Here is a 27902-nt window from a genome sequence, read left to right as displayed (position 1 = left end):
GAAATCATGCTAATCAAACAAATAACCGATCAATTAACATGTTTTCTGGCGATTCTCCGTGTACATCTGATACTCGCTCGGGTGTAAATATGAGACCGGGAGTTTTCACCATCGAAATCAGTCGGTGGTAACAAGAGTTCAAACCTAAACTTATCAACCCAAGTCAAATCACAAATAATGAGAGGTACCACTAAGACAGCTGCTTCTGGACTCTACCGGACTCAGCGGATGTTTCTCTCGACAATGGAGACTTCCGTTGGCCGCAAAGTCAACGAGTTTCTTTTGTTTCACAATACGCCAAAGAAGCTCAAGTCCTTGGTGTACAGGGCCAAGAATGCTACCAATTTACTGGCTCAGAATTTGATCACCTCGGAAGGAGAGCCCATTGTTCCCAGAAGCCCGGTACAACCTATTTCCGAAAACGATATCATCCAGTGGATAAGAGAGTCTGAGGACTACGACGACCTTTTGAAGGTGAAGAGCAAACTCCCATTGTTTCCAACCACGGGTACGACCTCCAGATTGACCCCAAATGCCACAAATGAGTTTTTATTCCGGTCTGTGGAGCTTCAGAGGTTGCCTCATGGATTGGCAACTTTCTACAGTCTCAGTGGTTTCAAGGGTAAGGTGGGACCCAGGTCGCTACATGCCATATATCTTCTGGAGTACATCAAGCTGTTGAAAACAGGAAATCCAAGTTGTTATGAGAGACTTGAGAGTAAGCTCCAGGGACCCCTCAAACATACTGGAGAGCAGGTAATCTCCCACAAAAACGGTCTTTTTCACACAGCCATTGCTACGTGCAAGCTGAGATATCTTGCGAACGACGAATACAAGGACCAGGAATTGCTGAAAGAAGTGCTTAAAGAAGTGGAAAATGTGAAAGCTCCCCATTCCGTCAAAGATGTCCTGGAATCTGGTGATTTGAAGGCAATCGAACACACACTGAAGGCGAACCAGGTGCTCCACGGAGTGTTCACCGCTTTGGTAGAATCAATTGAAGCGGCTCCATTGGCTGCAAACATTCCTGCTGCTACTATTGAGGAAATAAAGGCTTATCTTGCGGATGTAAAGCTTTTGGCTGAGAAGTCCGGAGAGCAGCTTCTCATAGAAAGACTCAAGGAGAACGCCCAGTTCAAGAAAATCGAGGCTGACGCCGAGGCTGAAATCCCCGAAGAAGCATCAGAGACTGACACTGCAGAATCCAAGTGATCTGCTAAACTGTATATAACCAGTGTAAGCATATATGTATATATTTCACTTGAACCGCAAAGGAAATAAAATTCACCGCTTGCTCGGGTCGGTACACTACTTGCAAACATCCGGGCCCCGGCTTAGATGCCGACTTCAAGACTACAACAAAGTCCGTTTGCAGTTTCACAGTCATTCGTGGGGCTTCAATTTTATTCTTGGTGCCAAGTATATTGTTTGTATTTGGTGATAATAGAGCCTTGAGCAATCTGCCACAGATTTTTAGTTGGCCATTGCCTTAATCGCGGCTACTTTATTCTCTGTTGTAAAGGGATCAGCACTTGCCACAAAAATCACAACCTCTAAACATGGTTGCACTCAGAAGAAGGAGAGAAGAGCCCGAGGATCAGTTTGATTCCGGTTCATCTTCAGAATCCGAGGAGGTGGTTGTTTCGACCGAAAAGTCCAGAAGACCTGCTGAGAATGCGTTTAGACAGCAGAGGTTGAAAGCCTACCATCCGATTCTCACACCCAAGACCATCATACCCCTGTTACTGGGGTTGGCCGTGATCTTCATCCCTCTGGGAGGAGGAATGCTGTATGGATCGCGCCAAATTGAAGAAATGGTGATCGATTACACACAGTGTGAGAATCTTGCCTCGTCTGACTATTACTCGGAGATTCCAGTTGAATATGTCAAAACGGAGTTTCACAAAAATGCCTCTATTAATGCACAATGGAAGTATGCCACAGATGAGTCGCAGACTTTTGAGGACGAAAGAGGACTTTGCAAGATCCAGTTCACCACTCCTAATGATATTGGTTCTCCGGTGTTTATGTACTACAAGCTGAAAAACTTTTACGCCAACCACCGTCGTTATGTGCAATCTTTCAGCGAGGACCAACTGAATGGAAAAGCCGCCAGCACCGACAAAATTAAGAACAATGCGGGTCAAAATTGCAAGCCACTCTCAACAAATCACGAGGGGAAGAAATACTACCCATGTGGCTTGATTGCCAATTCTCTGTTCAACGACACATTTTCCAGTCCTTTGGCAAAGAACGGGACATCCAAGGACTATTCCATGACCAATGAGGGAATCGCATGGTCCTCGGACAAAGACAGGTTTAAGAAGACCAAGTACAACGTTTCCGAGATCGTCCCTCCTCCCAACTGGTACAAGAAGTATCCTAACGGATACACTGAAGACAACTTGCCGGATATATCAACTTGGGAAGAGCTACAAAACTGGATGCATCCTTCGGCTCTTCCTCTGTTTTCCAAGCTCGTGCTCAGAAATGACGTTAGCGCAATGCCCGCTGGAACCTACGAGGTCACCATCGGATTGCATTTCCCCGTTACCGATTATAATGGCCACAAGTACCTGTACATCTCCACAAGATCGGTCATTGGAAGCAAAAACTCCTTTCTGGGAATTGCGTGGATCGTTGGAGGCGGAATCTGTTTGATACTGTCGATGGTGTTCCTGATTGTGAATATGGTTCATCCGAGAAAGACCGGTGATCTGAGCATGTTGAGTTGGAATAAGCAACCTGAAGAGCACCGAGACTAGTCACAAGATTAGTCATCTGATTCACGTGTATTTCCTACTTATTTTTGTATAACCTTGAGTTTGATACCTGTTAGAATATATATAATAAATTCATAGCAGCAATATGAGACTCACACGACCTCCTAACTGGCCCGATGAGATGGGCTTGATTTGTTTTGGTTCGCGGCGTTTTGTTCGTATTAAATTGATAGGTGTCAATCTGACGAGAATTTTGATACACTATTCTCAGGGCATCTTGACTTAAAAGCCTAGTTGAAACATTTTCGCCGTTTCAAGTTCATTTATCAAGGTACTGGTGTTGCATTATAGTTTAACCAATGAGCCTAGATCATGGCCTTCAACTTGACACCATCCCGCCATGGTCAACCGCGCGTCGTGGATACAATATCGTTCAAGAACAGATACACATTCAAGGAAGTCATTGGGAAGGGAGCATTTGCAATTGTGTACAAGGCATATGACACTGTTTCAAAGGAAAACATTGCGGTGAAGCAGGTTGAGCTTCAAGACAAGGAGAGCATGGAGTCGCTGACGAGTGAAATCAACCTTTTGACTGTTCTCAACCACAAGAATATTGTGAAATATATGGGGTTTGATCGAACACATACCACTTTGAATATTTTGCTTGAGTTTTGTTCGGGTGGGTCTTTGAGGGACATGTACATACGACGTGGATGTGGACTGGATGAAGCCGAAATACTGCGTTATACGAGGGAAATGCTGGAAGGATTACAATATCTCCACCACCAAGGAATTGTGCATAGAGATGTGAAGGCTGCCAATGTGTTGCTTCATAAAAGTGGTTCTATCAAGCTGGCTGACTTCGGAGTTTCTTCACGCGTGGAGCACCTTGCAGACTCCAAAACCAGCGGATCGCCTTATTGGATGGCCCCCGAAATAATTAGACTTCAAGGCGCTTCTACTGCATCTGACATCTGGTCTGTGGGGGCCACTGTGGTAGAGCTGGCCACTACGGTTCCTCCGTTTGGGGAACGACCAGCTTTGGCAGCGTGTCATGCTATTGTGACGGAGGATGTTCCTCCAATTCCAGATTCTCTAAGCAATTATGGCCGGGATTTTGTTCTGCAGTGCTTTCAGAAAACACCGCAGCTTAGATACTCCGCTAAACGTTTGCTTAAGCATAATTGGTTTCGAGAATCCAAATCAAAGGGATCTACTGCAGTCCTCCACAAAACTGTAAAGCCCAATTTGAGGTTTTCAGACTTTGCAGAATCGGATGAAGAATGGGATAAAGACTTCGAGGGGTTGCTTGATAACAAAGCTTTCGCATTGAAAATGGCATCTAAGGGTGACAAACAGAAGCAAGCTCCCGTCAACGATGAAAACATTGGCATTAACCATCCAAATGATAGGGACCATCTTATAGGAAACTCTTCTCCCTACAAAGACCACGATGAGGATCAAGAAGATGGTTTTGTGGGCATTTTGGATGTGTCGAAATTGAAGATAACACAGAAAATGGATATGGCACGTTATCCTCAACAGGATAACTTTGCATCAGCTTCTCAGAACTCCGAATTTGTCGATGTGGACACAGGTGTCTCAGCCAAAGTAGGAGAGTCTCAAGACGATCCTTTCAGTAGTTTTGACAGGGAAATATCCGAGCCAGAGGTATCACCAACGAATATAGAGGTCCAGAGACAATTAAGAAAGATCATGATCGGTGACAAGAGTATAGCCAAGAGGATCCGCAAACTTCACCACCTCATAGAGAAGAGTCTTCAAGAGGCTATGAAGGGTATTCTCCAATCTCCCATGGCCATTATTCACCTGAGAGCCATTTTGGAATACCCTGAAACGCAGATCTCGCCGTCCACGAGATTGCATTTGGTTTACGTTCTGGTAGCCGTGTTTCAGCAAAATCAGGACGAGCTGAAAAAGTTTTGCCTCGTTGGAGGTCTGCCTGTGATGTTCTCCTTATATCCAAATAGGGCTTTCACGGGCCTCGTTGTGACGTTTGGAAAACTCTTAGTTGGTCACTCAGATCTGCTGAAGATGTTGGTATCAAGCAATTGTCTGACGTATATAACACGGTTTTTTGAGGAGGACATTTCATCGCCGCCTCAAGGCCCACTTGTCTGCATCGACTTAATTCTTGAATTGCTGGAGTCTGAATATCACTATGTACGGGATTATGTTGCCAATTGTGTGTCAGCTTCGAGCATTCCGTCTTTTTTCGCTGTCTACCTGGAGTTCTTGGACGCCAAGGGCAACACAGAGTATGTGGGAAAGCTCATAAAAATGTTTTCATCACTTATTCAGGTAAACCACCAAGCAAAAGAAGCTCTTGCGGATGAGGAAGTGTTCACTGGAATTATATGGAACGTCCACAAACTCTCCACGGATGATCAAACTAAGGTAATACGTCTGCTGAATGCATACTCGACCAGCCCAACAGCCCAGCTGAAGATGAAATCTTCTCCACAATGTTCAAACATGCTAGTGAAACTTCTGGAGACATTTGGAGATGGCCACACAGGTGCTGTCTATTCGTTATTGCAATTGCTATACAATTACTGTCATGCAGATGCTGACGCGATAGAGGATCTACTGCGTGGTGGGATTACCAAAGGATTGCAGAAAGTTCTGAAACAGGACAGCGTGCCTTGCAAGGAAAGCACTATTCCACTGGTGTGCGAGATCATCAGTACTTCATCTTTGGCCAGACAAGAATTCATCAAAACCGGACTGTACGTTCAAGTATTCGCTATTCTCATAGATCCAATCTACCAAATCAACGTGCTTGACGCCCTAGTGATCTGGATAGCGGATACGGGCGTCTCCAGCGCAATTGAATCTCGTTTGGTACAGGAAATATACTATTTAGTGGAGGGTTTGGAGCTGCCATTCATCTCTAACTATGACATAAACCTGGAGAAGGTGCTGACTCTGTTGTCCTACAAAGACATAAATGTGACTCTGTTCCGTACACAATTGACTCGTCACTGGTTCGCGATGTTCCGGGAAGCCAAACCCGCAGTCCAAATCGCACTCCTCAAGTGCCTCAGGGCGCTAATATTGGCCCAATTGGGCGAGCCCAGAGATGAGCTGTTGGTGAAAGAATTTAAGATTGAATGGAACAAGTTGAAAGGCTACACACACGATTCTGTGATTGTGTCACAAATAATACAAAGCGTAGCAATATGAATATAATCAAATCCCTTGTACAGAATGTAGCTAATCCTCCATTGCACAACCGTTTGCGCGATCATCTTATCGGCGGGCAACATCGCATATTCTCTTTCCGAATGCGGGAATTAGCGTCCTGCCGATTCTTATCACGGCGCGCATATGACTCCCTATTAGGAGTACCTTCACAATTAATGGCTGTCAGAGTAAATATATAAATGGGAGATCCGGCTCTGGCTCGTGTTTTCAATTGCGGTGAGAAGTCGCGATTTTTTATTGCTAACAGACCCATCAAAGACATTTTGAGATCTGCACCTTCACTATGACCGTTGACGCACCAGCTAAATACGTCTTCCAGGCAAAGGTTGGCGAGGCCTACCCAAAAGCTGTTGCGAGTAAAGGCAACTACATCACTGTTGAGGATCCGGCCACCAAGGAGACAAAAGTTTTGCTCGATGCCATGACTGGTGCTGCAGTGGGTGCCCTTGGACACGGTGATGCAGAGATTGTCGAGGAGATGAAGAAAGCTGCAGCCAACTCCACCTATACTTACGGTGCTTATTATTCCAACTATGCGGCCGAGGAACTCGCCAAGTTTATTGTGGACCATTCTCCTTCGGGTGCATTTGCAGCTGCATTGTTCACCGGATCTGGATCTGAGGCTAATGAGAATGCAATGAAGATCTGCTACCAGTACCACCTGGAGAAAAACGAGCCTCAAAGAGTCAAGTTTATTGGAAGAAAGCAGGCCTACCACGGTTATACCATTGGATCGCTTTCATTGGGACATGGACCTCGTAGAACAATTTTTCAAGAAATTTTGTGCAAGGACGAGAACTTTCCAAAGGTGTCCCAGTGCTACCCATACAGAAACATGAAGGAAGGCGAGACCGTTGCCGAATACTCAGCCAGATTGGTGCAGGAATTAGACGACACTTTTGTTGCTAATGGTCCCGAGACTGTTGGAGGTGTGATCATGGAGACAGTTGGTGGATCTACCTTTGGAACCAGTCCACCTGTTCCAGGCTACCTTGACGGAGTCAAGAAGGTGTGCGAGAAGTACGGTGCCTTGCTCATCATTGACGAAGTGATGTGTGGTATGGGTCGTTGTGGAACTTTGCACGCTTGGGAACAGTTCATGGACAATTCTAACGGACCAGACCTGCAGTCTATTGGTAAGACCCTAGGATCTGGGTTCGTGACCTTGGCCGGTTTGTTGATTTCGCCAAAGGTTAAGAAGGTTTACGATGAAGGCTCTGGTTTTATTGCTGGAGCTCAGACATACCATTGTCACGACTTTAACTGTAAGGTTGGCCTTGCTGTGCAAAAAAAGGTTGCTCGTGATAACCTGGTTGCCAATGTCAAGGAGACAGGTACCTACATGGCCGATGGTTTCAAGAAGGCTCTTGCCGAGTCCAAGATTGTCGGTGACATTAGAGGTGTGGGCACTTTCTGGTCCATCGAGTTTGTCAAGGACAAAGCGACCAAAGAGCCTTTTGATCCCAAGCTGGATGTTGGACATATGATCCAGGATCTGTGCACTAAGAATGGAATTACCTCCATGGGAATGCAGGGCACCATCGATGGAAAGAATGGTGACCATATCACGGTTGCTCCAGCATTCATCTTTACCAAGGAAGATGCCGATATCATTATTAAGGCCATGGTTGATGCCGTGACTGAGGCCGAATCAATCCTGCTGGCATGATTTTGTGACTATTTTGGATTTTTTAGACTGTTTTGAGGGCGTTATCGAGTATGTATAGGATATAAACAGTTAAATTGCGTTTGAACACTACATGTAGAGCTGATGTAACATATATCAAGACGTGTTCAATATTTTCTTTGATACCTGTTCTAGTTTTAGTTTATTAGGAGTTCTAGCGTAAGGTTTGTTATCGTCAAGAGCCGCATGTATCGGTGCATAAATTGCTGCACCATAGTTGGACATAATGCATGGCGGAAATCGACAAACCCTTAGCTAAAAAAACAAAAAAATTTCATATCATTTTCATTCGAAAAATAAAACAGAAGGGCTAATTATCGGACGGTCCCTTGAAGTTCTATCTCACACCAACTATATTTGTATCAAGAGTGTAGGTATGAATATTGCTGGATGCTCTGACTGAGCCAATTATGCTGGTCTGCTTCAAGGATGAAACAGAATGATCAGGCTAATTATCTTGATTAATTCTGGAGTCCTTGAGTCCCAAGCTTGTCCAAAATTTGGTCTGCGCCGGCACTTAGTTCGGGATGTCTATCTAAATACACCCTCACCCTATCTGGGAAGCTGGTCCCATTCCAAGTATCATCCTCCAATTCTGGCATTCCAATCTGCTCAATGGCAGCTCCACTTGCAATATTGGCAGCAACACATGAAACTTTCCAGTCCCCTTGGGAAAGAACGTATGCAGTGGCAAGAGCACCAATGAATGTGTTACCACCACCAGTGGGATCTATCACTTTATAGTCATTTGCGGCAGCATCCGAATGGTAAGCGGGGAACCATTCGCGAAACCCTGAACGGCTGACAGCAAAGCATCCCAAGGCTCCACATCTCAGAACAACACCAGCGTTTTTGTTCTTGGTCATATATGGCAGAAACCTATCTGCTATGGTCTCTATAGATAAATGGTCTGTGGGCTCTTCAAGTCCGAAGAACGCCGCAGCCTCTTGGGCATTCGGGGAGAGTATATCCACCTCTTTGAGGATGTTCAAACACCGAGGTAAGGTCTGTGGGTTGCAGTCATCCGGAATAGGCTCCCACACTATCACTGGTTCTTCTGGTCTCAACGGGCGCAGCTTGCCAAGAATCTCGGTACACCTTTCAGGAGAGCAAAGTAAGTGATAAGATTTTGAATGCAACAAATTGCTGTGCTTTATTATATCAGGAACGTCAATTCGCAGTTTCGGCGTCAAATACTTAAACGATCTGAGATCGTTGTCTCCATACATGTTCCAACCACGAGAACATTGACGCTGCGAGTTGTACCTCATAATAACCCCAGTATTCCAGCTTTGAAGCACTCCAAGCATTTGCTGTGGGAAGTCATTGCCGATATCAAGAATCCAACCTGCTCTAAGAGAGTTCTGCTTCGTCAGAACCATCCTCGATCCGAGAATACTGAACGTTCCACCTCCTCCAATAACATTGTACTGCGATGGCTTGTTCGGAAAGTGGATTTCGTCAATTATAAACATCCCCATCGATGCAAATACCGCATCAGGATAGCTCTTTTCGTCATACGGATTTGGCATCTCGAGGCATGCGAAAAGAGTATTTTGCTTGTGCTTCCAAGATCGAATCTCCCTTCTTTACTTCACAGCCTTATCAGTTAACGTGTGAAACTCAATCCAGGTAATCTGGAGATTTTTCCTGAACCTTATAAGCTTTATATGTGGGCTGTTTGTGGCATAAAATCACAGTACTTATTTTATTTATTTGGTAGCTTTTTTGACTTTTCAAACTGAAGGTACCTTGTTACTATGCAAGATCCGTTTGACCAAAAGAAATCTCAGATATTGAAAGATATCTACGACTCAGAAGGACCTGATGCGTCACCTAAAGGAACAATCGATGAACTGTGTATTCCTATAATGGAACTTATCAACACTAATAAGGACATGGTTACGACATCTTCATGTTCGGGGAGAGTGAGCGTTTTTGTGGAAGGTTCGAAAGGAGATTACCAGGATAAAAACGGTGTCAAGATTGGAGCCAAAGGTGATGGCGGCCATTGGTTATTTGTGACCCATGACGAAAATGAGGTTCCCAATTGGTGGATAGACAAAAGCTTGGTCTTTAATACTTCAGCAGCTACTCGTGAGGGCCTAAGGGATGATACGAGGTATATCCTGTACAAGTTCGAACCTTTGATTCTACATGTGAAATGTCGCAATCGGGAAACGGCACAAAAACTCTACACAACGGCCATGGGATGTGGATTTCGAGAGTCAGGAATTGGGACCAACAATCTAGTGGGAATAAGAATATCGATAAAACTAGATGTGCCTATTGGCCTCTATGATGCGTCAACTGAGAAATGTCACATGTTCATGGCGGAGGATTACTTGAGCGTGTTGACGAAACTGTCATTGGATAGGTTCAAGGAGAACAGGAGGAAGTTACAGCAGCTATACGATGCCATAGAGCACTCGTTGAAAGAAGATTCTCCCACCAAGAAAGAGTCAAAACAGGAGAGGGCCAACCGGATGATGGAAGAGGGATTGGCAAGAAGAGAAACCGTCAGGTTGAGAAAGCAACAGGAGAAAGAGTTGAAACAGAAACTTGCTGATGCTGCTGTGTCTAACTGAAACCACCTCTATATACTGTAGATGAAATGAAATGACCCTAATCACGAGAAATACAAAAGAAAGCGTCACTCTATGTATATGCGGCCCCATTTAGTTAGTACACTAATTTGCACTGAAGCCCTGGTCATATTTTTTCGCCTGTTCAACATCTCCAGATGAGTCAAAGAACGACATAATCTCTCTTCAAACCATAAAACAAAACAATGTCTGAAGAGGAACTCAGCAAAAAGGTCGAGGAAGTGTCAATCTCAGACTCTGCAAGTGAGGTCGTTTTGGGAGAGGATGGTCTTCCTCTCTCCAAGAAGGCTTTGAAGAAGCTGGAGAAGGAGAGAGAAAAGGAGAGAAAGAAGGCAGAAACCGCAGCTCGTGTCGCAAAAGAACAGGCAGCTAAAGCGGCTAAGTCGGCTAACGATCCAGCTAAGGCTAACTATGGAAAACTACCATTGAACCAATCTTCCACCAAAACTGGTATTCCAAGGGTGAAGTTCCATACTCTGTCTGCTGCTGACGATGGAAAAGAAGTCGTATTCAGAGCACGTGTCCATACATCTCGTCAACAAGGTGCCTCCATTGTGTTCTTATCGTTCCGTCAACAGTCAGATTTGATCCAGGGTCTTTTGAAGGCTGAAGGTGACTCTGTTTCCAAGCAGATGATCAAATGGGCAGGTTCTTTGAATCTGGAATCCATTGTCTTGGTCCATGGTGTGGTCAGAAAGGTCGACGAAGAGATCAAGTCGGCTACTGTCAAAGATGCTGAGATTTTTATCACGAAAATCTTCACGATTTCGGAGACTCCAGAGCAGCTGCCTCTTCTGATCGAGGATGCTTCCAGATCGCAGGCTGAGGCCGAGGCCTTGAGCTTGCCAGTCGTTAACCTCGACACCAGACTTGATGCCAGAGTTATCGACTTGAGAACTGTCACCAACCAGGCAATCTTCAAGATCCAGTCTGGTGTTTGTCTGCTTTTCAGAGAGTTCCTGATTGCCCGTGGCTTTACTGAGATCCACACCCCAAAGCTGATTGGTTCTGCTTCTGAAGGAGGATCCAATGTGTTTGAGGTTTCTTACTTCAAGACGAAAGCTTACTTGGCCCAATCTCCTCAGTTCTACAAGCAACAGCTAATTGCTGCCGACTTCGAGAGAGTGTTTGAAATTGCTCCTATTTTCAGAGCTGAGAACTCTTTCACTCACCGTCACATGACCGAGTTTGTTGGTCTTGATCTGGAAATGGCCATTGAAGAACATTACGACGAGACTGTTGATCTGTTGGCTGACCTGTTTGTGTTCATCTTCAGTCAACTGAAGACCAGATACGCTAAGGAGATTGCCGTTGTCCGCAAGCAATTCCCAGTTGAAGAATTCAAGGTTCCGGCTTCCGGAGAAATGGTTAGAATACCATTCAAGGAGGGTATCAAGATGCTGAGAGAGGCCGGTAAGGATGTCGATGACTTTGAGGATCTCAACACCGAGAACGAGAAGTTTCTCGGAAAGCTGGTGCGTGAGAAGTACGACACCGACTTTTATATCTTGGACAAGTTCCCACTAGCTGTGAGACCAGCCTACACTATGCCTGATGCCGAGGACCCAAGATACTCAAATTCTTATGACTTTTTCATGAGAGGAGAGGAGATTCTTTCTGGTGCTCAGCGTGTTCACGACGCTGATCTATTGGTTGAGAGATTCAAGGCTTTGGACATCGACCCTACTCAACCAGGTCTTGATGACTACGTTGAGTCCTTCAGATACGGCTGTCCTCCTCACGCCGGTGGTGGAATCGGTCTTGAGCGTGTCGTTATGTTTTTCTTGGACCTCAAGAACATTCGTCGTGCCTCGTTGTTCCCACGTGACCCAAAGCGTCTTCATCCATAGTTTCGACCGTTATAATTGATGTCGTGAAATGTATATTGCATTATACTGATCTGTATCGGATCGTACATGAAAAAGTAGTGTTTTCACTAAAGTAGTGCAAAATCAAAATAACCATGTTTTTCCGTTGTGGCGCATGGATCACGGTGGCTTGACTGCCTCATGAGTCGGGTCAAAGATATTCCATATTCCTCGCGAAGCCAGGGGCCTACCCCTCCTAGGTTGCCCCTCTTCTATTACCCCTCCATTACCGTTGAACATGGGGTGTGGGTTGATGTATAAAGCCTGTAGTTAATCCGGGTCCCTGAGAACCTGGTGTTCTTTACATTGTAAACCTGGATTTCCGAGTATTTGACCACGGAAAAAACGGTAAACTTGGCAATGATAGGACGCATTTTAGGATGAAGACCCGGGAAACTCTACGGCAAGGTCCCGGACAATTACCGCCGTAAGTTCGGGCGATCAACCCCAGTATGAATTTCTTTGCTAGATTTTGCTTGCAAACCCTAGCCTCAGCGGCTGCCAAGTGGCCATTTTTCCACGGCCCTTCCCCTATTGAGTAGGCCGAAGCCTCCGATAAGTGAAAATATCCCTGGTTTTGACTTGCCGCTTTGGGTGCGCTGTGGCGAGGATTAGTCGACCTGCGCCGGCTATATATGAAGGGCATTCCTTTTTCCAGCGCAGAAACTATTTTGCATTTTTCCGTTCTCCTGAGATCATTAAACTAGCAAAAAAAATGACCGTCGGTGTGAATTACCCAGAAGAGTTCGCAGGATACGCAGTCCACGATGTCAAAGAGTGGAATCACCCCAAGTACACTGCCTATAAGCCAAAGACCTTGGATGACTACGACGTTGATATCGAGATCGAGTGCTGTGGTGTGTGTGGTTCCGATCTTTTGACTGCCCAGGGTGGTTGGGGAGACTTGAAGTGTGCCCAGGTTGTTGGTCATGAGGTGATTGGCCATGTCGTCAAGACCGGTCCAAAGGCCAGTTTGTACAAGCTGGGCGACCGTGTTGGTCTGGGAGCCCAGGCTTTTGCCTGTTTAGACTGTCCTCGCTGTAAGGCAGGTAATGAGCAATATTGTGCACATTCTGTCACCACCTACGACGGTGTTTACCCAGATGGTTACGTCTCGCAGGGTGGATATGCATCTCATGTCCGTGCTCACGAGCACCTGATTTTCCCTATTCCAGACGAGATCAAGTCCAGTGAGGCTGGTCCTCTGATGTGCGGTGGTCTGACCGTTTTCTCGCCTTTGAAGCGTAACGGATGCAAGCCTGGTGCCAAGGTTGGTATCTTGGGTCTTGGTGGTCTGGGCCATATGGCCGTGATGTTTGCCAAAGCCCTTGGTGCTGATGTCACTGTATTCTCCAGAACTAATGATAAGAAGGAGCAGGCTTTGAAATTGGGAGCAGATGCTTTTGTTGCGACTGGAAAGGAGGGTTGGGAGTCCGAACTGTTCGATTCTTTCGATATTTTGTTGAACTGTGCCATTGGTCTTTCAGGGCTCAACCTGGATGCTTTCCTTTCAATCCTTAAAGTCGAGGCCAGATTTGTTTCTGTTGGTCTTCCAAGTGTTGATGAAAAATTTAATGTTTCTCCGCACACTTTTTTCTCCAACGGAGCTCACTTGTCGACCTCCTGTCTCGGTTCCAGAGCCGAAGCTTTGGAGCTTCTTGATCTTGCTGTTAAGCATGATATCAGGCCTTGGGTGGAGGAAATTCCTCTCACTGCAGAGGGTGTTTCCGAGGCCATGACTAGATGCTGGAAGGGTGATGTCAGATACAGATTTTGTCTTACTGACTTCCACAAAGCTTTTGGAACTGGTACTTATGCCAACTAAAGCGTCTTGATGGCAACGTGCCCTATGAATATGTGATAAACTAAACCCAGCGTAAAGTGTCTTTATAGAAATGAGTGATTTTCATATATCTGTCGTAAGCCTGTCATGTCACGTTAAGTAGTGGATGGGTCTCCAGGTGCCATGTTGCATGCATCATGCCTCCTTCTCCATATAATCATCTGGCCCATGGGGCTTTTGTCGGTACTTCTACTGATCCCCTCACAGGTGGAGATCTCCGAGAGAACTGACTGCCATGGGTATTTCGCAAGGTGGGTTGGTTGCGAGCATCAAATGTTTGGCTGTCCTCCACTCCTGGCGATGCTTCTGTGTCAAATTCTCCACCAGTTTCTTCAGGTGTTGTTTCAGGAAGAGCTTTACCGGTTGCCTGGTCCTTCCATGGGAACAAAACACCACCAAAATAGAAGTGCTGAACCACAGGAAACTTTGACAGCACCTCAGCATAGTACATTTTCACCATGCCCTTCGAGATCTTCTCCCAGGGCTTGGAGCTGCTGATGTCATATAGCACCGGAGAATGTTCGTTGAAGGGACCAGACTTGACCTTCTTGATGAACGAAATGGCATTGAAATACAGGTTCTTCGTGCGGTATCTGCGCAGAGACGTCGAGTTCAAAACCGATCTGGGTGCAGGAGTAAGTCTCTGCCGCATATTCTCCTCGTTATGCCTTCTGTTTTCGCGAGAGTCTCCTCCATTCATCACCTCAGAGAAATTCACTAGCTGCGCTGCACCAAGGATGTAGATCAGATGGAAATGGTCATCCAGGCCCCACACTCCGTGTGATCCAGCAGGTTCAAGAGTGTACGACAATATAAGCTCCTTCACTAAATCGTAGTATTTGCCAAACATGGTCAATATATCTGTTCCCTTTAGTTCTTCAGGCTCGATTATACCACACATCAAGAGACCCGAAACGAAGGCCAAGAACGAAAGTTCGTGTCCTGTTCCGTAATCAAGGCGGTTTCTGGATCCAAGTGATCCAACAAGATAATACTTAGCCTCACTCACAAACTCCTCGATGGTACTTGTTCCAAAGTGAAATAGAGGTCCGAATGCCTCGCCTAGTATCTCGTCAATCTCCTCTGCAAGAGTATCGTGGAAAGTACGGAATGCCATATTTCCAAACCTTCGCGGTCCCTCCAAAGGAGGACATCTCTTCTTAACATCTTCCAGGAAACTCAGGACCTTCAGAACAGCTCTGACTCCCGCTGGATGGTGAACGTCCTGGAACCCCGGATCCACTGTTGTGGGAGGAGCCAGACAAACAACACCATGACTGCCATTTCGAGCATTTTCCTCAATTGATACAATAGAATCGTCCAAAACCCCTTCAGGGACTTCCTGAAAACTCACTAGCTGACAAAACTCAATAATCGTGGCTTGTATGTTGTGCAAAGCAACTGACTGATGGAAGTACACTAGATCCGATGCTTCATGAATACGCTTCACCGGTTGTTTCCACAAATCACTCTGGACGGTTGAAGGGTCCAGTCTCAGCAGACCATTTTGTGGTTTCTGGGCAGTATTCTGCATTTGCGCATAATCAAAACTCTTGTTAGATGATACAAATGTGGTAAATGTTGTAGAAACTCAGATATGCTTCATATTGCTGCACCAGCCCTCCCAGCACCAGCCGCTGCGGCGGTGCAATGTTGATTTTTTTGAGACCAAGACACTCCAATGTCGCGAATGCTTGATTCATATACATATCTTGAAATCCAACACCACGCTCCTGAATATCTAGTCTATTCAAGCAGGATGTCAATCTGGTCTGCTGCTCCCTTTTCGCGGCTGTATCAGGCAATTCAGACCGAAGAGCAAGATGTCATAGACCAACTTGTACACGAGCTGGGAAAAGATCTTGGCCAGCTGGTGATACATCCAAACAAGGCCAGCAAAAGCAGATCCAAGCTAGAGTCCAAGCAAGTGACTTTCTCTGATGGCCTGGAGTACGAATTGAATGAGGAGTTTGTTCTTGAAGCTATTCAGTTGGCTGAAGATCTTGATCTGGACGAGCTTGCCGCGGCCGAAACGTTGTTCTATGCCACCGAGTCTGAACAATTGGGAGTTTCCACCGCAGATGCGGCCCGTGCTGCTTTTTACATACGAAGGCAGTACATTTTGATGATTGTGTCTTATTTTATGAACGTTTCGCAAAATCAGGATCAAATAGACTTAATTCTCGGCACCTCAAACGAGTTTGCCTTGACCATACTGAACGGCTTCAAAGCCGTTGAGAGGGATGTCGATGAGCTAAAAAATCAGATTGAGAGAAGGAGGCTTCTGGCTGGAATTGTTGATCCTCTATTCATGAAGACTATCTCCTTCAAAAGGGAGTTCTTGTTCATGGAACACCAGGTTCTGGGCGAGATCTTATATGGTCTGGTGTGTAAGGAAAAGGTATCGAAGGACCAATTTTTGGCGTTTTATGAGTACACATTTCAATACGATCCAGAAGATTTGTTTGTCATCAGCATTATACCTGCTGCTTTTGCGTTCTGTGCAAATCTGGCCAAGCTTTCCCAGGCGGAGATTACCAATTTGCATCAGAAGTTTCGCAAAGATTTAGAAAATGGAGACTCCACATCATCACATCCAGTCAGTTGCACTATCATTATGGTTTTCCTGGTCTATTACATAGCCTGGCTAAAGAAGAGTGAGCCCGATATCTCTGATGCAGAGTTGGATGAAAGTGTAATTGCTCCAATGAAGTCTACCATTGAGTATGGTTCCATGGAGCAATTCCTCTGTTTGGCTGCCGAAACTTCGGACATATCGTTGACTTTGAGTCATAAAAGAAGTCCGTTTTACGATTTTAGAGCCCTCCTTCAACAGCATATCCCAAGGTTGATACCTAAGCGTCTCATGGATGTTGACGAGGCGGCCACCAAGGAGCTGAAACGGGCTCTTGATCACCAAAGATTGAAAATAGGGGCGTCTACTCTAGATGAGAAGGAGGTTGACAAGATCTTTGTTTCTGGCAATGAGATTAGTCTTTCAGCAAACTTCGTTGCCCTTTGCAGCAAAACATTTAGTACGCTCATCACTGACTTCATCGCCAATGCAGCTTTCTTATTAACGCAGCTTCAGGACTCTGAAGAAGATATCATAGTCTCCAGCGAGTCTTTTTCGCTTGATGCTATTTCTGAAAGCGCGGATCTTGAAAGGTTCTACCTGGCAGCATTCTATGTCTATTCGGACAGGCCGCAACTTGCTTCTCAGTTCTGGGATGATAAGAGCTCGAGTTCTTTTGGGTTCCTTCAATGGGCAGCACAATGCAACTCCCCCCTCATCTCATCAACATTTAGTGTGCTTTTATCTGCTCTTTCTTGCAGTGAAGATAATGCTAATGAGGTGTATAAGTTCCTACAGACCGCCCACTCTGACGGTGCATTCAACGGTTCGATGGGTGTTTCTGGCAATTCATCCCGTATCAGTTGGCCTGTGATATTGGAGTCTCTTGCATACTATAACAAGTCGCTTTCGGAGGTGAGTGTTGAAGAAGACCCTCTAACCGGTGTTTATCCTATCGATTTGCAACCGCTTAGCGGTGTGGTGACTCCCGAATTGGGCGATGACTCTGTCCTGTTCATTGCAGGATACCTGCAACTCGTCTTTCAAGTATCTATCCACAGTACGGCGGCTAGAAACCAGCTGTTTACAGGTGACGCCTCGAGACTTCCAAAGCTTCTGGGTGAATTCCTAAAGTTCCAAACCAGTTTGGTTGGTGCCACCCTCACTGTTCTTGGAAGTCTTGTTGAGGATGAAAGAGACAATAAGCGTTTTGTATGGAACCTGATTGAAGACTGGATCTTTGCACCTCGTCCGGACAGAAGACCTCTGGTCAATAAGGGCTCAGTGATTACCAAACATGTCTATTACCAGTGCCTCACGAACTTTGCAGAGGTGTCTGGTTTTGCTGACCTGGTCTCGTGCCTAATGAGCCCAACGCGGCCTGATCCTTCAAAGCCGTACGAACCATTGGAATACACTTTTGATCTTCAGATCGGAGGTGACAACAGAAAGCAGGGTGTTTGGACTTATATTGACTTTTTGATGACTGAAGTGTTTACCCATTCGGATCCGGATCATATATCAGAGACTGAGAAGATCTCACTACAGATTCCCTTGCTACAAATCATGCTAGACTCGCTAGCCTCCTTTGACCCTGATCTCGTCTTCAATGCCACTGCCTGTGGGCTTCCCGGTTTGGATAACATAGTGGATGGTAAGAATTTCGTGGAGTTCATGCAATCGTCACCTGCTGGTGCAGTCTTGAACTACCTCTACACACCCAACGTTCAAAAGGTCCTTTTCAAAATAGCAGGTTTGGGGATCGATAGAGTCTTCGAAGGGCCTCATCACTCTGATAAGATCCGCCTGGTAACTTTGGCGATCAAGCTTATTGATGAGGTACTCAGATTGGAGAGATTCTACATTGATGAACTCTTACCCATACTGAAACAGGACTCTGTCTACTATATACCATCTGATGTTGGCACGCACGGGCTTGACTCGTTCTATGATGCGCTTGCTCTCCAGCTGCCTCTGGTTGCGGAGATCTGTCTGTATGTAGGCACAACGCATTTGGACTTGGTATTACCGTGTATCTCGATTCTGGCAAAAATTTCCCTATCACAGCAATTTGCAGTACCGGGAAACTCTGGGAAGTATCCCTTGATCAATGAGAGCAGACTGTTGACGATGCTTGAAACTGTCGATGAAACTCTCAGGATCAGACAGGCATTTATGGACCAGTTGGAGTCTCCAATTGAGGACAGTTTGTCAACCTCCGTCAAGGTGGAGCTCTTGCAGTTCCTCAACAACAACTTGTCAACGAATGGAATGAGCGTGGCGCATTTCTTGATAGGATTCAACACCAGGGATGGCGATTTAGGCTCAGAAGATGATGATGGTACAATCAAGTCTTCCAGAAGCCTGCTGAAATCGTTGACATATGTTCTAAAATCCAGTTTGAGCACTTTGAAAAGTGGCTCTGATATCATCTACACTCCCCTGAGAATCAGCTCCTTGATCTTGGAAATCATTTTGAAGCTGCTGCGTTCACCCAAGTATGGTAGTTTGGTTCTGGAGGTTTTGAGAGATGGTGAGAATCTTTTCATGGAAATTGCCAATCTCGAACCCAAGGTGGATTTGCATTCGTATTGGGGTAACCGCGTTTTCGAAGGGGTCTTGAACGAAAAAAACAGTTTCACAGCCCATGGAGAAAGTATTGGCGCTTTGATTGCGTTCATTATTCAACGTGGGTTGATGCTTCAATTCTTCGGAATGGAATTACACAGTATGTCTCTTTCTGGTTCGATGCTGATCACCAAAGAGTATGTCGACGCTTTAATCGACACTAGACAGTTCGTCGCTGGATCTGCCAAGGTATTGGAGTTCCTAGACGTGTTGGAGTTTACTTTCGAAAACCAGCTGGAGAAACGTGATGACCTGTTTGCACAGTATGATTTCGACTATGTTTTCGCCAAGGTCAAGCTGAATCCCGACGTTTCTGGAAATGATCTGCTTTACGACTTTGAGACTGTGCAGAACATGATCAGACTGAACGCGATTGAAAGCCGTGCCTCTGGTGTGATCACAGATGCTGATTACGCTGAAAGTATCAAATTCTTTGATCATGAGAAGGCCTCTCTGATTTCGTTTCTGAACAATCACCTATGTCTTAGCAACTTCAAACGCCAACAATTGCAGTGTCTGCATTCGTGGGTGACGCTAATTGAGGTCATTATCAGTGACGGAAAGCTGGATAATATCACCAGGTCTAACTTCATCCTGGAAGTATTCCAATGCATTCTGCCCAAGATCAACGATTACTTGGAGCTTGATGGCAACTATGCCGAGGAATTGTTGTCCCTTTGTGTTCTTCTGCTCGAAAAATACGAAAAGGATAAGGGCACATTGTTCACTAACCAGCAAAACACAAATCTCTCATTGGATGCAGACAGACTTTATCCAATCTTCAAGGTGTGCATCAATGGTATCTTCTCGTCTCAGTCAACCCCCAACATGAGATCTGACATGTACATTCTGATCAACAAATATCTGACACATGTGAGCGAGAACAAGGCAGTCACCACGGCCATCCTAGTTGCAATCAGGGCCTCGGATAAGAGATTGTTATCTACCATCTGCAACGATTCGTTGATGGGAGAGGGCTCTTCAAGGGTAACGGCGCTGCTGCTACTTGAAAATTTCGTCAAGGTTTCGTCTAACTTGCCTACTTCACCCCTGGTTTCCAACTTTATTTTGGACACCATGAAACGGGATAATTATCTTCTACTGCTGACCCAAACCATCCGCCGCGCAGATAGCGTGTTCAAAGCCACTGAGGGTATCACCCTCGACATTCTGCTCTACGAATTGACCATCTTCAAGACCTCGGCATATCTTTTGCTGCGAATCGCGCAGTCGAACCCTGGCGCATCCCACCTGATGCAGTGCGGGGTATTCAACTACCTGCGGGATGCGGAGTTCTTGAAAATTGACCCGGACCTGGGGCTGAAGCTCAGTATCGGCGATGGAAGCGACTCTGAAGCAGCTTTCATTACGTTCTCGCTGGACCCAAGAGGAACGAAGGGCTCAATCTCCTTCTATGACGTGCTGATCCCGGTGTTCCAGCTGGTCAGCGCCATGATGATCTCCCTCGGTCCAATGAACAAAATTTGCCAAACCCAGATCAAAGAATTGTTGCAGACATATTCCGCCCTTGTTGTTGGAATATTTAAAAGAGACACAATTGCCACAGAACAGCAGAACCAGGACCCCCAATTGAAAGAATTGACCAATCTTTTCACCCTATTGTATAGTTGTGTGGGGCCCACTTCCCAATCGGGTAATGCGGTGGCTTCCTCAAATATCGCCCATTGACTGTTTAATTTATCGAATATTATTCTTCTGTACACCTCACTCTTTTCCCCGATTGACGCCAAATGTATTTGCCCACGGATCTCGGAAGGGCCCCGATCAAAACCAACGGTCCCTCCCAGTTCCAGATCCTGCTGAACACTAACATATGTCCCATACAGACGATTGACCCCAATGCTGTGTACAAGCCTTCGGAAAGCGACTTCAGTTTTGAGAACTTGGACGGACTATACAAGCCGGATATTGGCATCCGAGTATCTCGTTCTCAATTACTACAAGACGATCCTAACACGTATGTTGCTTTCTCGAAATTTGTCGAGCAAAACCTCAGGAAGTACCACACCACTCTGGGCAACCTCAACCACAACTTGATGACCACTCCCGTGACGTTGCCCCCTGAGACAGTGGGTGCGCACGATGGGAAAACGGAGATTTTGCCAATAGGATGTTCTATCAATCCTTTGGTTTCTGATCCATTTAGAAATGTGCACTTGACGCCGGGTTGCATCACCACTATTGTTCCCCTCGATGAAACCCCACATTCGTCGAATGCGAACGGAAAGGGCTTTTCCGGCAAGATCTGGGGCAAGAAATCGGACAAACAGGGCCATGGTTCTCATATTGACGGCCTGGACTTTTTGAAGCAACCACGGTCTTCGTTGAGCAGGACTACCTCAAATTTCGTCGCCAAGGTCGCGACGGCCGATAACATGAGCAAGAAGCTGAATATGGCGAAATCGGTTCTGATAGCTGGTCATGGACGATTAATCAACGTGATTAACTTATCTCCAAATCCCAAAGAGATGGAGGTGGATGCGCCATTGCTGAGAGTCACTCTTACCGTTGGTGTGATAACGTGTGTTTCCACCTTCAAATACGTCACTTCAACAGGCGAGAAGAACCTGGATGTTCTGGTTGGACTCTCGACAGGTGACATCATCTGGTTCAACCCTTTTAGAATGAAGTATTCGCGGTGGAACAAAAACGCCAAGTTGATCAGAAAGTCGGTGATGTCGTTGGCTTGGTCAAGGTGTGGGAGATTTGCCATTGCAGGGTTCTCCAACGGTGAAGTCATGACTTTCAAACGCGACCAAGAGGACGAGGAGAACTATAGTCATCATGTCGATGTCTTAAAGAAAAACAAGTACATGAGATGGTTTAGAAGTGGTGAGACGGCCCACGAGGCCAACCCGGCCTCCCACATAAAGCTGTGCACGAGGGCAATAACCAGCATCAAGATCCACCCTCATCTGCACAATCTTGCAGTTATTACGTCAGACGATGGTTTTTTCAGGATCATGGACCTACAGAGGGAGTTCATCACGGATGTGGTTCCCTCCTACTATGGAGGGCTTCTGTGCTCTGAGATCACGAGTGATGGAAAATACTTGTTAGTGGGTGGAGAGGACGACTTCGTGGCGATCTACGAGTTTCTGTTATCGTCTGCGCAGTCAAGTTTCCAGGGAACCGTGAAGCTGGTGGGAAGACTGCAGGGAAGTGCGTCATGGGTGAGGGGGGTCACAATTGACGAGTTCAAGACCACCAACGGAATTCTGTATAGAATAGGCAGTGTTTCGGATGATGGAAGGCTGCAATTGTACGAATTTCAGCCCAGGAATTTGCCAAAGGTCAAGAAAGCCGTCAACTTGCAACCACGAGCCGAGGAAATTGAGAATGGCAATGCTTCCAGGATGCAGTTGACATCCACAGAAAGCATCAATGACGGAAGTACAGGTACAGCCGTCACTTTGGCCCAAAGAAAGAGGTTTGCTTTGAACAGACAGAAACGATCTGACTCCGTTTCGTCGCTGACCTCATCCACTGCCCAGCAACAGTTGTCTATCATCGAGCTGATCAAAAGCACGTCTCAGGTATCATTGACCTCTGCCGAACACCACGCAAACGGTTATGGCAACGCAAATCTCAGCAATGCGCTCTTCAAGTCTTCAACGAATCAGGAGGACGCGATGGTATTTGGGCCTTCAAAAACTGTGGTTCACAGGGTCATTGGAGTCAAGGAAGTTCCAGTGGTGTTTCCCATTGGAGAGGACAATTTGAAACTCGGCAGGATGGAGGGTGTTTATTTCGAGGAAAATTATATTTGGGTTTTTTGCAGTACTGGCGACTTGATGAGATATTTCAGGCCATAAAAATATTGGAGTTCAACAGACTAAAATGGAAGTGCGATTGGTAAAGTGATCAAGCGTAGTTGACTGGTAATCGAATTGGCCTTATCAGTGATGCAGTGGTGATTGTCGTGCACGACCCAGCTGTATCCTATTACCCGGCCTGATCATTATCCGAGTCCTCAAAAAAAAAATTTCACGAGGCTGTCTTGTCTAAATAAACAACCTCACCAAACTCCAAGAAGTAAAATCACACAATGCTTATTTTCAAAGACGTTATCTCTGGCGACGAACTTTTGTCCGATGCTTACGAGCCAAAGTTGGTTGACAACGCTGTTTTCGAGGCTGACTGTCAGATGATCACCGTTGGCAGCGGTGACGTTGACATTGGAGCCAACCCATCTGCCGAGGATGGTGGCGAGGATCTCGAGGACGGTGCTCAAACCGTGAACAACGTTGTCTACTCGTTCCGTTTGCAGCAAACCTCCTTCGACAAGAAGTCCTTTTTGGTCTACATCAAGGGCTACATGAAGAGAGTCAAGGCCTACCTTGCTGAGAACGACCCAGACCAGGTTGAGGCCTTTGAGAAGGGTGCTACTGCCTACGTCAAGAAGGTTGTCGGTTCTTTCAAGGACTGGGACTTCTACACTGGTGAGTCGATGGACCCGGATGCCATGGTTATCTTGCTCAACTACAGAGAGGATGGTACCACTCCATTCGTTGCCATCTGGAAGCACGGTGTCAAGCAGGAGAAGATCTAAATTAGGTGCGATTTTGCAATTTCGGCTTTGATGAATCGGGAGTAGCTAGGATTTGACATAACGTCCATACTGTTCCATGGTTTGTCTGCAATTTAGTTTAGCAATAATTTTTATTATTAATGAAGGCAGTAGATGGGAACAAGCCCGTAGTTGGCTGGATGGGTATAGCTATTGCAACAGACCATATCCAGCTTTATAGTTGTTGTAAACGTTAGTTACATGCCAGAAGCTGATGTTTCTAATTTTGCTAAACTCGTCAATTGTATAATAACGATTGCCGGCGTAGGCAACAATAATGATATTGAACATGGCCACTGTGCATAGCCATTATGGCCTTAGCATGCACAACCCGCAGGCACATCTGCAAGCTTGCCTAACACACCTACTATATCCAATTTCCTTCTCACTGTTTGGATGCAAAATAGTCATCAATTCCGCCACTAGGATTGTCCAATTGCCAGACAATCATATGATCTAGTGCCTCCTTCATCCAAGGTCCTGGCTTCTTCCCCAGCTTCAACCCCAAGGTCTTTCCATCCATCAATGGCCTGAGCTTGTACGTTTCCGTCAAGTTCTGTTCGACAATCTCCCTGTATATGTGTGAATAGGCCTCCAGAATGGTGTGATATTGAGGGCTTTCCGTGTGGCTCGCCTGGAAACTGTCAAGTATAAAACATGTGATGATGAACGAAGGCCAGTCCTGGCCAAAGGGCATTATGGCCAATCCCAATTGCGACCTCGCAAGCCCATCTGGAGACTGCGCGACTTGGTGAACAAAGGAAATGAATTTGGGATAGTTTTCAACAATTTTTCTGGAATGGGTAACGTCTTTGGTGGGCATCCGTAGAGAGTATTTGAGGACCAACTCCACTGGTGACAATGGTGTAGACTTGCTGAGTTTAGTCTTGAATGGTGCCACGCCTGACCAATGGCTCAAAATCAGAGATATGTAATAGAGGTATTGCGATTCAGGCTGCGCCTTGATACTTCTATAGCTTTCCTGAAGGTTCGCATTATCCGTCAACAAAGTTTCCAATTGGGGTAACAACTCCGTGATCAACTTCAGTGTGTCCTCTTGTTGGGAGAGCAAATGTTCATCAATTTCTCTGATTCTTTCAGGATTGACAGTCAAAACTCCCTCTTGCGCCTCACCGAAGTTGAATATAGCCTTGTAAATTTTTGTGTCATACATTAGCCTTAAACACTTCTCGACATTAGGACCTCTCAACATTTTACCAACCTCGATGCCTACTCTTTCCTTGCTAACCTTTGAGACCAGAACATCGTGAATCTCCGAAGTGGACATTGCAGCCTTACACTCTTCCACAATGTCAAAGTTGAATCTTCCTGCAAATCTGATCAGTCTCAAGCATCTCAATGGATCGTCCAAGAAGGTCTGTCTTGGAGGCAGTGGAGTTCTAATCAAACCCTTGGCCAGGTCTTCCAATCCTCGGCGAGTGAAGTCTTCAACCAGCCCAGTATGTAGATTATAGAAGAGAGCATTTATTGTGGCATCTCTTCTAAAAGCGTCCTCTTCTGGAGTACCATATTCCACCGTTGGAACTCTGCTTTCCTCGGTGTAGGTCTCGTTTCTAAGATTCACCAAATCAATCTCCTGTCCCAAAATTTTTGTCTTGCAGGTCTCCAGATGCTTTGATTTCTCGGGGTTCTTGTCGATTTTGTGGATTCCGACCATCTTGTCCTTTTGTGAAACATCATCATCATGCTGGACATACTCCTGCAAACCCTCTGCAAATTCAACCCCGGTGGTGTGGTCTATGGCGATATCGATATCATTACTTTCCAGACCAAGCAACTTGTCTCTGACCCAGCCACCGGTAATCCTCAGTTCTAGGCCTTTCTGTTGTTCATTTTCAAGTAAACTGGAGTTGTAATGGTTGGTGTAATCTACCAATAAGTCACGAATCTTCGATTCGGTCTCGGTCAATATTATCTTCGGGGTAGACATCCTTCTCACGCTATGTACAAGTCTGGCAACGCTGTGTGGTCTCCGATACATAAACTATCTGGGACTAGCGGCGGTGTCTAGGAGAAAGAGCGTCTAATATGAACTGTTGGGCGTCTATTAAGCGCTTGAATTATCGACAACCGCCAGAAAATTGCGTACAGCGTTCACCTCATCGGGCTTCACATGATGAGTTTTCAAATTAGCCGCTCAAAGCCATCTCGAATTACGAACATCTCAGAATAATTCCAAAAATGTGTAAATTTCATAAAATAATTTGGAATAACTTGACATATTAAGCTTGACTAATATACACTTGTTTATGCTGAATTTACTCAAAAACAACTTTTTTACCCTGGAATTTGGTATGGAGTTCTCTCTCCTTAGCCTTCTGTTTGGCAACCCACGAAGGATGCATTTCCTTTTCTTTGGGAGGTTCCTGGGCCTTGAGTCGTCTGTCGGAGACCTGAGTAAAATTGGGATTATCGCCCTTGAGTCTAGCCTTCTCTTCTCTCTTCTTCTGTCTTTCCTCAAACTGCTGCTGTCTGACCTCTCTTTCAGATTTGGCCCTTTCTCTTTCCTTCTGGACATGATTAGCACCAGAACCATATTTCATTTCCCAAATCTTCTGTCTAGCACGCTGACCCCTCCTGTTTTTTCTGACAGTTGTGGCCTCCTTGACCACCTCGTCTTCGGCCTCAGAGTCGGAACCTCCAGAGATATAGCCAGAGAGGAGAGAAGGTATGGTGACTTTCTCTTTCTTTTCTTTCTTTTCCTTTTTCTCTTTCTTCGCTTTCTTCTCTTTCTTTGAGATTTCAGCCTCCATCGCAACCTCAGCATCAGAGCCATCGATCTCACTTGGTTCCTCGTCAGTCACCTCGTTATAATTTAGTGCAGAATCCAGCATCTCTGGTTCCTCCTCGTCAGACGAAGCCGCCAACATTCCCTCATAAGCAGAGAGGTCTATATCTGACAGATTTCCAGCTTCCTCCTCGTCAGACCCCGAATCCGAATCTGAATCCGAATCTGAATCCGAGCCTGAATCCGAGTCCGATTCTGATCCCGAATCCTCCGAATCCGACTGTGACTCCGAGTTCGATTCAGCAACATCCTTATTATCATCAATCTCCTTGACATTCTCCTTCTTCACTGGCCCTTGGACCAGTCTCAAACTCAGCTCCGAACTTTTCAGCAACTGAACAATCTCTTTCTGATTCCATAGTTTCGAAATCTGGTCATTGACCAAAGCCGAATTTGATTTGAACTGAAACTTGGGATTATACACGTTTTGTGGATCACTTATCGAGTCCCTGCACCATTGAGGCAAGTACTTTGGGGGAGTTTCCCTGGACTCTTTTGAGTGAATGTACACTTTCTCAGCAGTTTTGGTCAATTTAGCGCGCACGAGCACTTCAGGATCAAGACCTTCCAGAATCTGCAGCTGTGACTGGATTTTTGCCTGCAAAGAAGGATCTGTGGCTTTGGAGGCCTTGAGGTTAAGTGTTTTCATCTCTGCTTTTACCAGCTTTCGTAGACATCTTGTCAGCTTGGATAGTGCTGCATAGAACTTTCTTTCGCAGAGCTCTTCTTTCAAAGCGTCTATTTGCTCGTAGGCCTGTTCTCGAGAGATATCCAAATTCACAATCGAATTTACCGTCTTTTGGCTCTTGGCCCGTATTAACGTCTTTGTCTTGGGATACCTAGCCTTTGCACTTTTGAACTTGAACTCCAAAATATCCAGTTTGAGAGCAACATTGTCTCGTTTTGACATCGTTAAAAGGACGTGATCAACTAAACGGCTGTACTGACCTACTCTTTCTTGCCTAAAGTTTCACGGCAAAAATCTTTTTTCAGATGATGGGGTAGTGCATTGACGCTTTTGACGCCGCATGAATCTTGACTATAGAGACCCGTGAAACAAATGACAGCTCATGTTACGTTGCATTTGGCACCCCGTGCAGGAAGATAGGACAAACGGTCACCTCTCAGAGATTGCATGGTTTGAAACAACTAGACCAAGTTCACATTGAACAGACAGGAAATCTGGTAAAAGGCAATGAGCGTACTCCTTGTAATCCACACCAATCAAGAAACCACGCTAAACCCCCATATTCCCCGCGCGATCATGCCTTTTTCGCATTAGTAAGTAACCCCAAAGGTCGTTTCTGAGCTAAAGGCTAAAAAAAAATTCAAATTTCCTGG

At 45.7% G+C, this 27902-nt stretch overlaps 15 protein-coding genes across 15 annotated transcripts; 10 read left to right on the top strand and 5 right to left on the bottom strand.

Moving 5' to 3' along the window:
* Positions 1-177: 177 nt before the first annotated feature.
* Positions 178-1212, top strand: KUCA_T00003395001 (uncharacterized protein; the record flags this gene model as incomplete). The annotated part of the gene is made up of 1 exon (XM_022601806.1): positions 178-1212. The coding sequence occupies one exon, from the start codon at positions 178-180 to the stop codon at positions 1210-1212; it is 1035 nt and encodes a 344-aa protein (XP_022459412.1).
* A 347-nt stretch (positions 1213-1559) lies between these two features.
* On the top strand, positions 1560-2765 carry KUCA_T00003394001 (uncharacterized protein; the record flags this gene model as incomplete). Its single annotated transcript, XM_022601805.1, has 1 exon — positions 1560-2765. The coding sequence occupies one exon, from the start codon at positions 1560-1562 to the stop codon at positions 2763-2765; it is 1206 nt and encodes a 401-aa protein (XP_022459411.1).
* Positions 2766-3095: 330 nt separating this feature from the next.
* On the top strand, positions 3096-5933 carry KUCA_T00003393001 (uncharacterized protein; the record flags this gene model as incomplete). Its single annotated transcript, XM_022601804.1, has 1 exon — positions 3096-5933. The coding sequence occupies one exon, from the start codon at positions 3096-3098 to the stop codon at positions 5931-5933; it is 2838 nt and encodes a 945-aa protein (XP_022459410.1).
* Positions 5934-6237: 304 nt separating this feature from the next.
* On the top strand, positions 6238-7623 carry KUCA_T00003392001 (uncharacterized protein; the record flags this gene model as incomplete). Its single annotated transcript, XM_022601803.1, has 1 exon — positions 6238-7623. One exon carries the CDS (start codon positions 6238-6240, stop codon positions 7621-7623), a length of 1386 nt encoding a protein of 461 aa, XP_022459409.1.
* Positions 7624-8102: 479 nt separating this feature from the next.
* KUCA_T00003391001 (uncharacterized protein) lies at positions 8103-9173 on the bottom strand (the record flags this gene model as incomplete). The annotated part of the gene is made up of 1 exon (XM_022601802.1): positions 8103-9173. The coding sequence occupies one exon, from the start codon at positions 9171-9173 to the stop codon at positions 8103-8105; it is 1071 nt and encodes a 356-aa protein (XP_022459408.1).
* A 228-nt stretch (positions 9174-9401) lies between these two features.
* On the top strand, positions 9402-10229 carry KUCA_T00003390001 (uncharacterized protein; the record flags this gene model as incomplete). Its single annotated transcript, XM_022601801.1, has 1 exon — positions 9402-10229. The coding sequence occupies one exon, from the start codon at positions 9402-9404 to the stop codon at positions 10227-10229; it is 828 nt and encodes a 275-aa protein (XP_022459407.1).
* A 203-nt stretch (positions 10230-10432) lies between these two features.
* On the top strand, positions 10433-12097 carry KUCA_T00003389001 (uncharacterized protein; the record flags this gene model as incomplete). The annotated part of the gene is made up of 1 exon (XM_022601800.1): positions 10433-12097. One exon carries the CDS (start codon positions 10433-10435, stop codon positions 12095-12097), a length of 1665 nt encoding a protein of 554 aa, XP_022459406.1.
* Positions 12098-12416: 319 nt separating this feature from the next.
* Positions 12417-12761, bottom strand: KUCA_T00003388001 (uncharacterized protein; the record flags this gene model as incomplete). Its single annotated transcript, XM_022601799.1, has 1 exon — positions 12417-12761. The coding sequence occupies one exon, from the start codon at positions 12759-12761 to the stop codon at positions 12417-12419; it is 345 nt and encodes a 114-aa protein (XP_022459405.1).
* A 69-nt stretch (positions 12762-12830) lies between these two features.
* KUCA_T00003387001 (uncharacterized protein) lies at positions 12831-13940 on the top strand (the record flags this gene model as incomplete). Its single annotated transcript, XM_022601798.1, has 1 exon — positions 12831-13940. One exon carries the CDS (start codon positions 12831-12833, stop codon positions 13938-13940), a length of 1110 nt encoding a protein of 369 aa, XP_022459404.1.
* A 175-nt stretch (positions 13941-14115) lies between these two features.
* On the bottom strand, positions 14116-15492 carry KUCA_T00003386001 (uncharacterized protein; the record flags this gene model as incomplete). The annotated part of the gene is made up of 1 exon (XM_022601795.1): positions 14116-15492. The coding sequence occupies one exon, from the start codon at positions 15490-15492 to the stop codon at positions 14116-14118; it is 1377 nt and encodes a 458-aa protein (XP_022459403.1).
* A 225-nt stretch (positions 15493-15717) lies between these two features.
* On the top strand, positions 15718-20850 carry KUCA_T00003385001 (uncharacterized protein; the record flags this gene model as incomplete). Its single annotated transcript, XM_022601794.1, has 1 exon — positions 15718-20850. One exon carries the CDS (start codon positions 15718-15720, stop codon positions 20848-20850), a length of 5133 nt encoding a protein of 1710 aa, XP_022459402.1.
* A 62-nt stretch (positions 20851-20912) lies between these two features.
* On the top strand, positions 20913-22997 carry KUCA_T00003384001 (uncharacterized protein; the record flags this gene model as incomplete). Its single annotated transcript, XM_022601793.1, has 1 exon — positions 20913-22997. One exon carries the CDS (start codon positions 20913-20915, stop codon positions 22995-22997), a length of 2085 nt encoding a protein of 694 aa, XP_022459401.1.
* Positions 22998-23230: 233 nt separating this feature from the next.
* KUCA_T00003383001 (uncharacterized protein) lies at positions 23231-23734 on the top strand (the record flags this gene model as incomplete). The annotated part of the gene is made up of 1 exon (XM_022601792.1): positions 23231-23734. The coding sequence occupies one exon, from the start codon at positions 23231-23233 to the stop codon at positions 23732-23734; it is 504 nt and encodes a 167-aa protein (XP_022459400.1).
* Positions 23735-24137: 403 nt separating this feature from the next.
* KUCA_T00003382001 (uncharacterized protein) lies at positions 24138-25754 on the bottom strand (the record flags this gene model as incomplete). Its single annotated transcript, XM_022601791.1, has 1 exon — positions 24138-25754. The coding sequence occupies one exon, from the start codon at positions 25752-25754 to the stop codon at positions 24138-24140; it is 1617 nt and encodes a 538-aa protein (XP_022459399.1).
* Positions 25755-26031: 277 nt separating this feature from the next.
* On the bottom strand, positions 26032-27471 carry KUCA_T00003381001 (uncharacterized protein; the record flags this gene model as incomplete). Its single annotated transcript, XM_022601790.1, has 1 exon — positions 26032-27471. The coding sequence occupies one exon, from the start codon at positions 27469-27471 to the stop codon at positions 26032-26034; it is 1440 nt and encodes a 479-aa protein (XP_022459398.1).
* Between the last annotated feature and the right edge of the window lie 431 nt (positions 27472-27902).

This window comes from Kuraishia capsulata, genomic scaffold, assembly GCF_000576695.1.
Source record: "Kuraishia capsulata CBS 1993 genomic scaffold, Kuraishia_capsulata_scaffold_4, whole genome shotgun sequence".
NCBI lineage: Eukaryota > Fungi > Ascomycota > Pichiomycetes > Pichiales > Pichiaceae > Kuraishia > Kuraishia capsulata.
The sequence above is the reverse complement of the archived record's forward strand: the minus strand, read 5'-3'. Positions and strand labels throughout refer to the sequence as shown.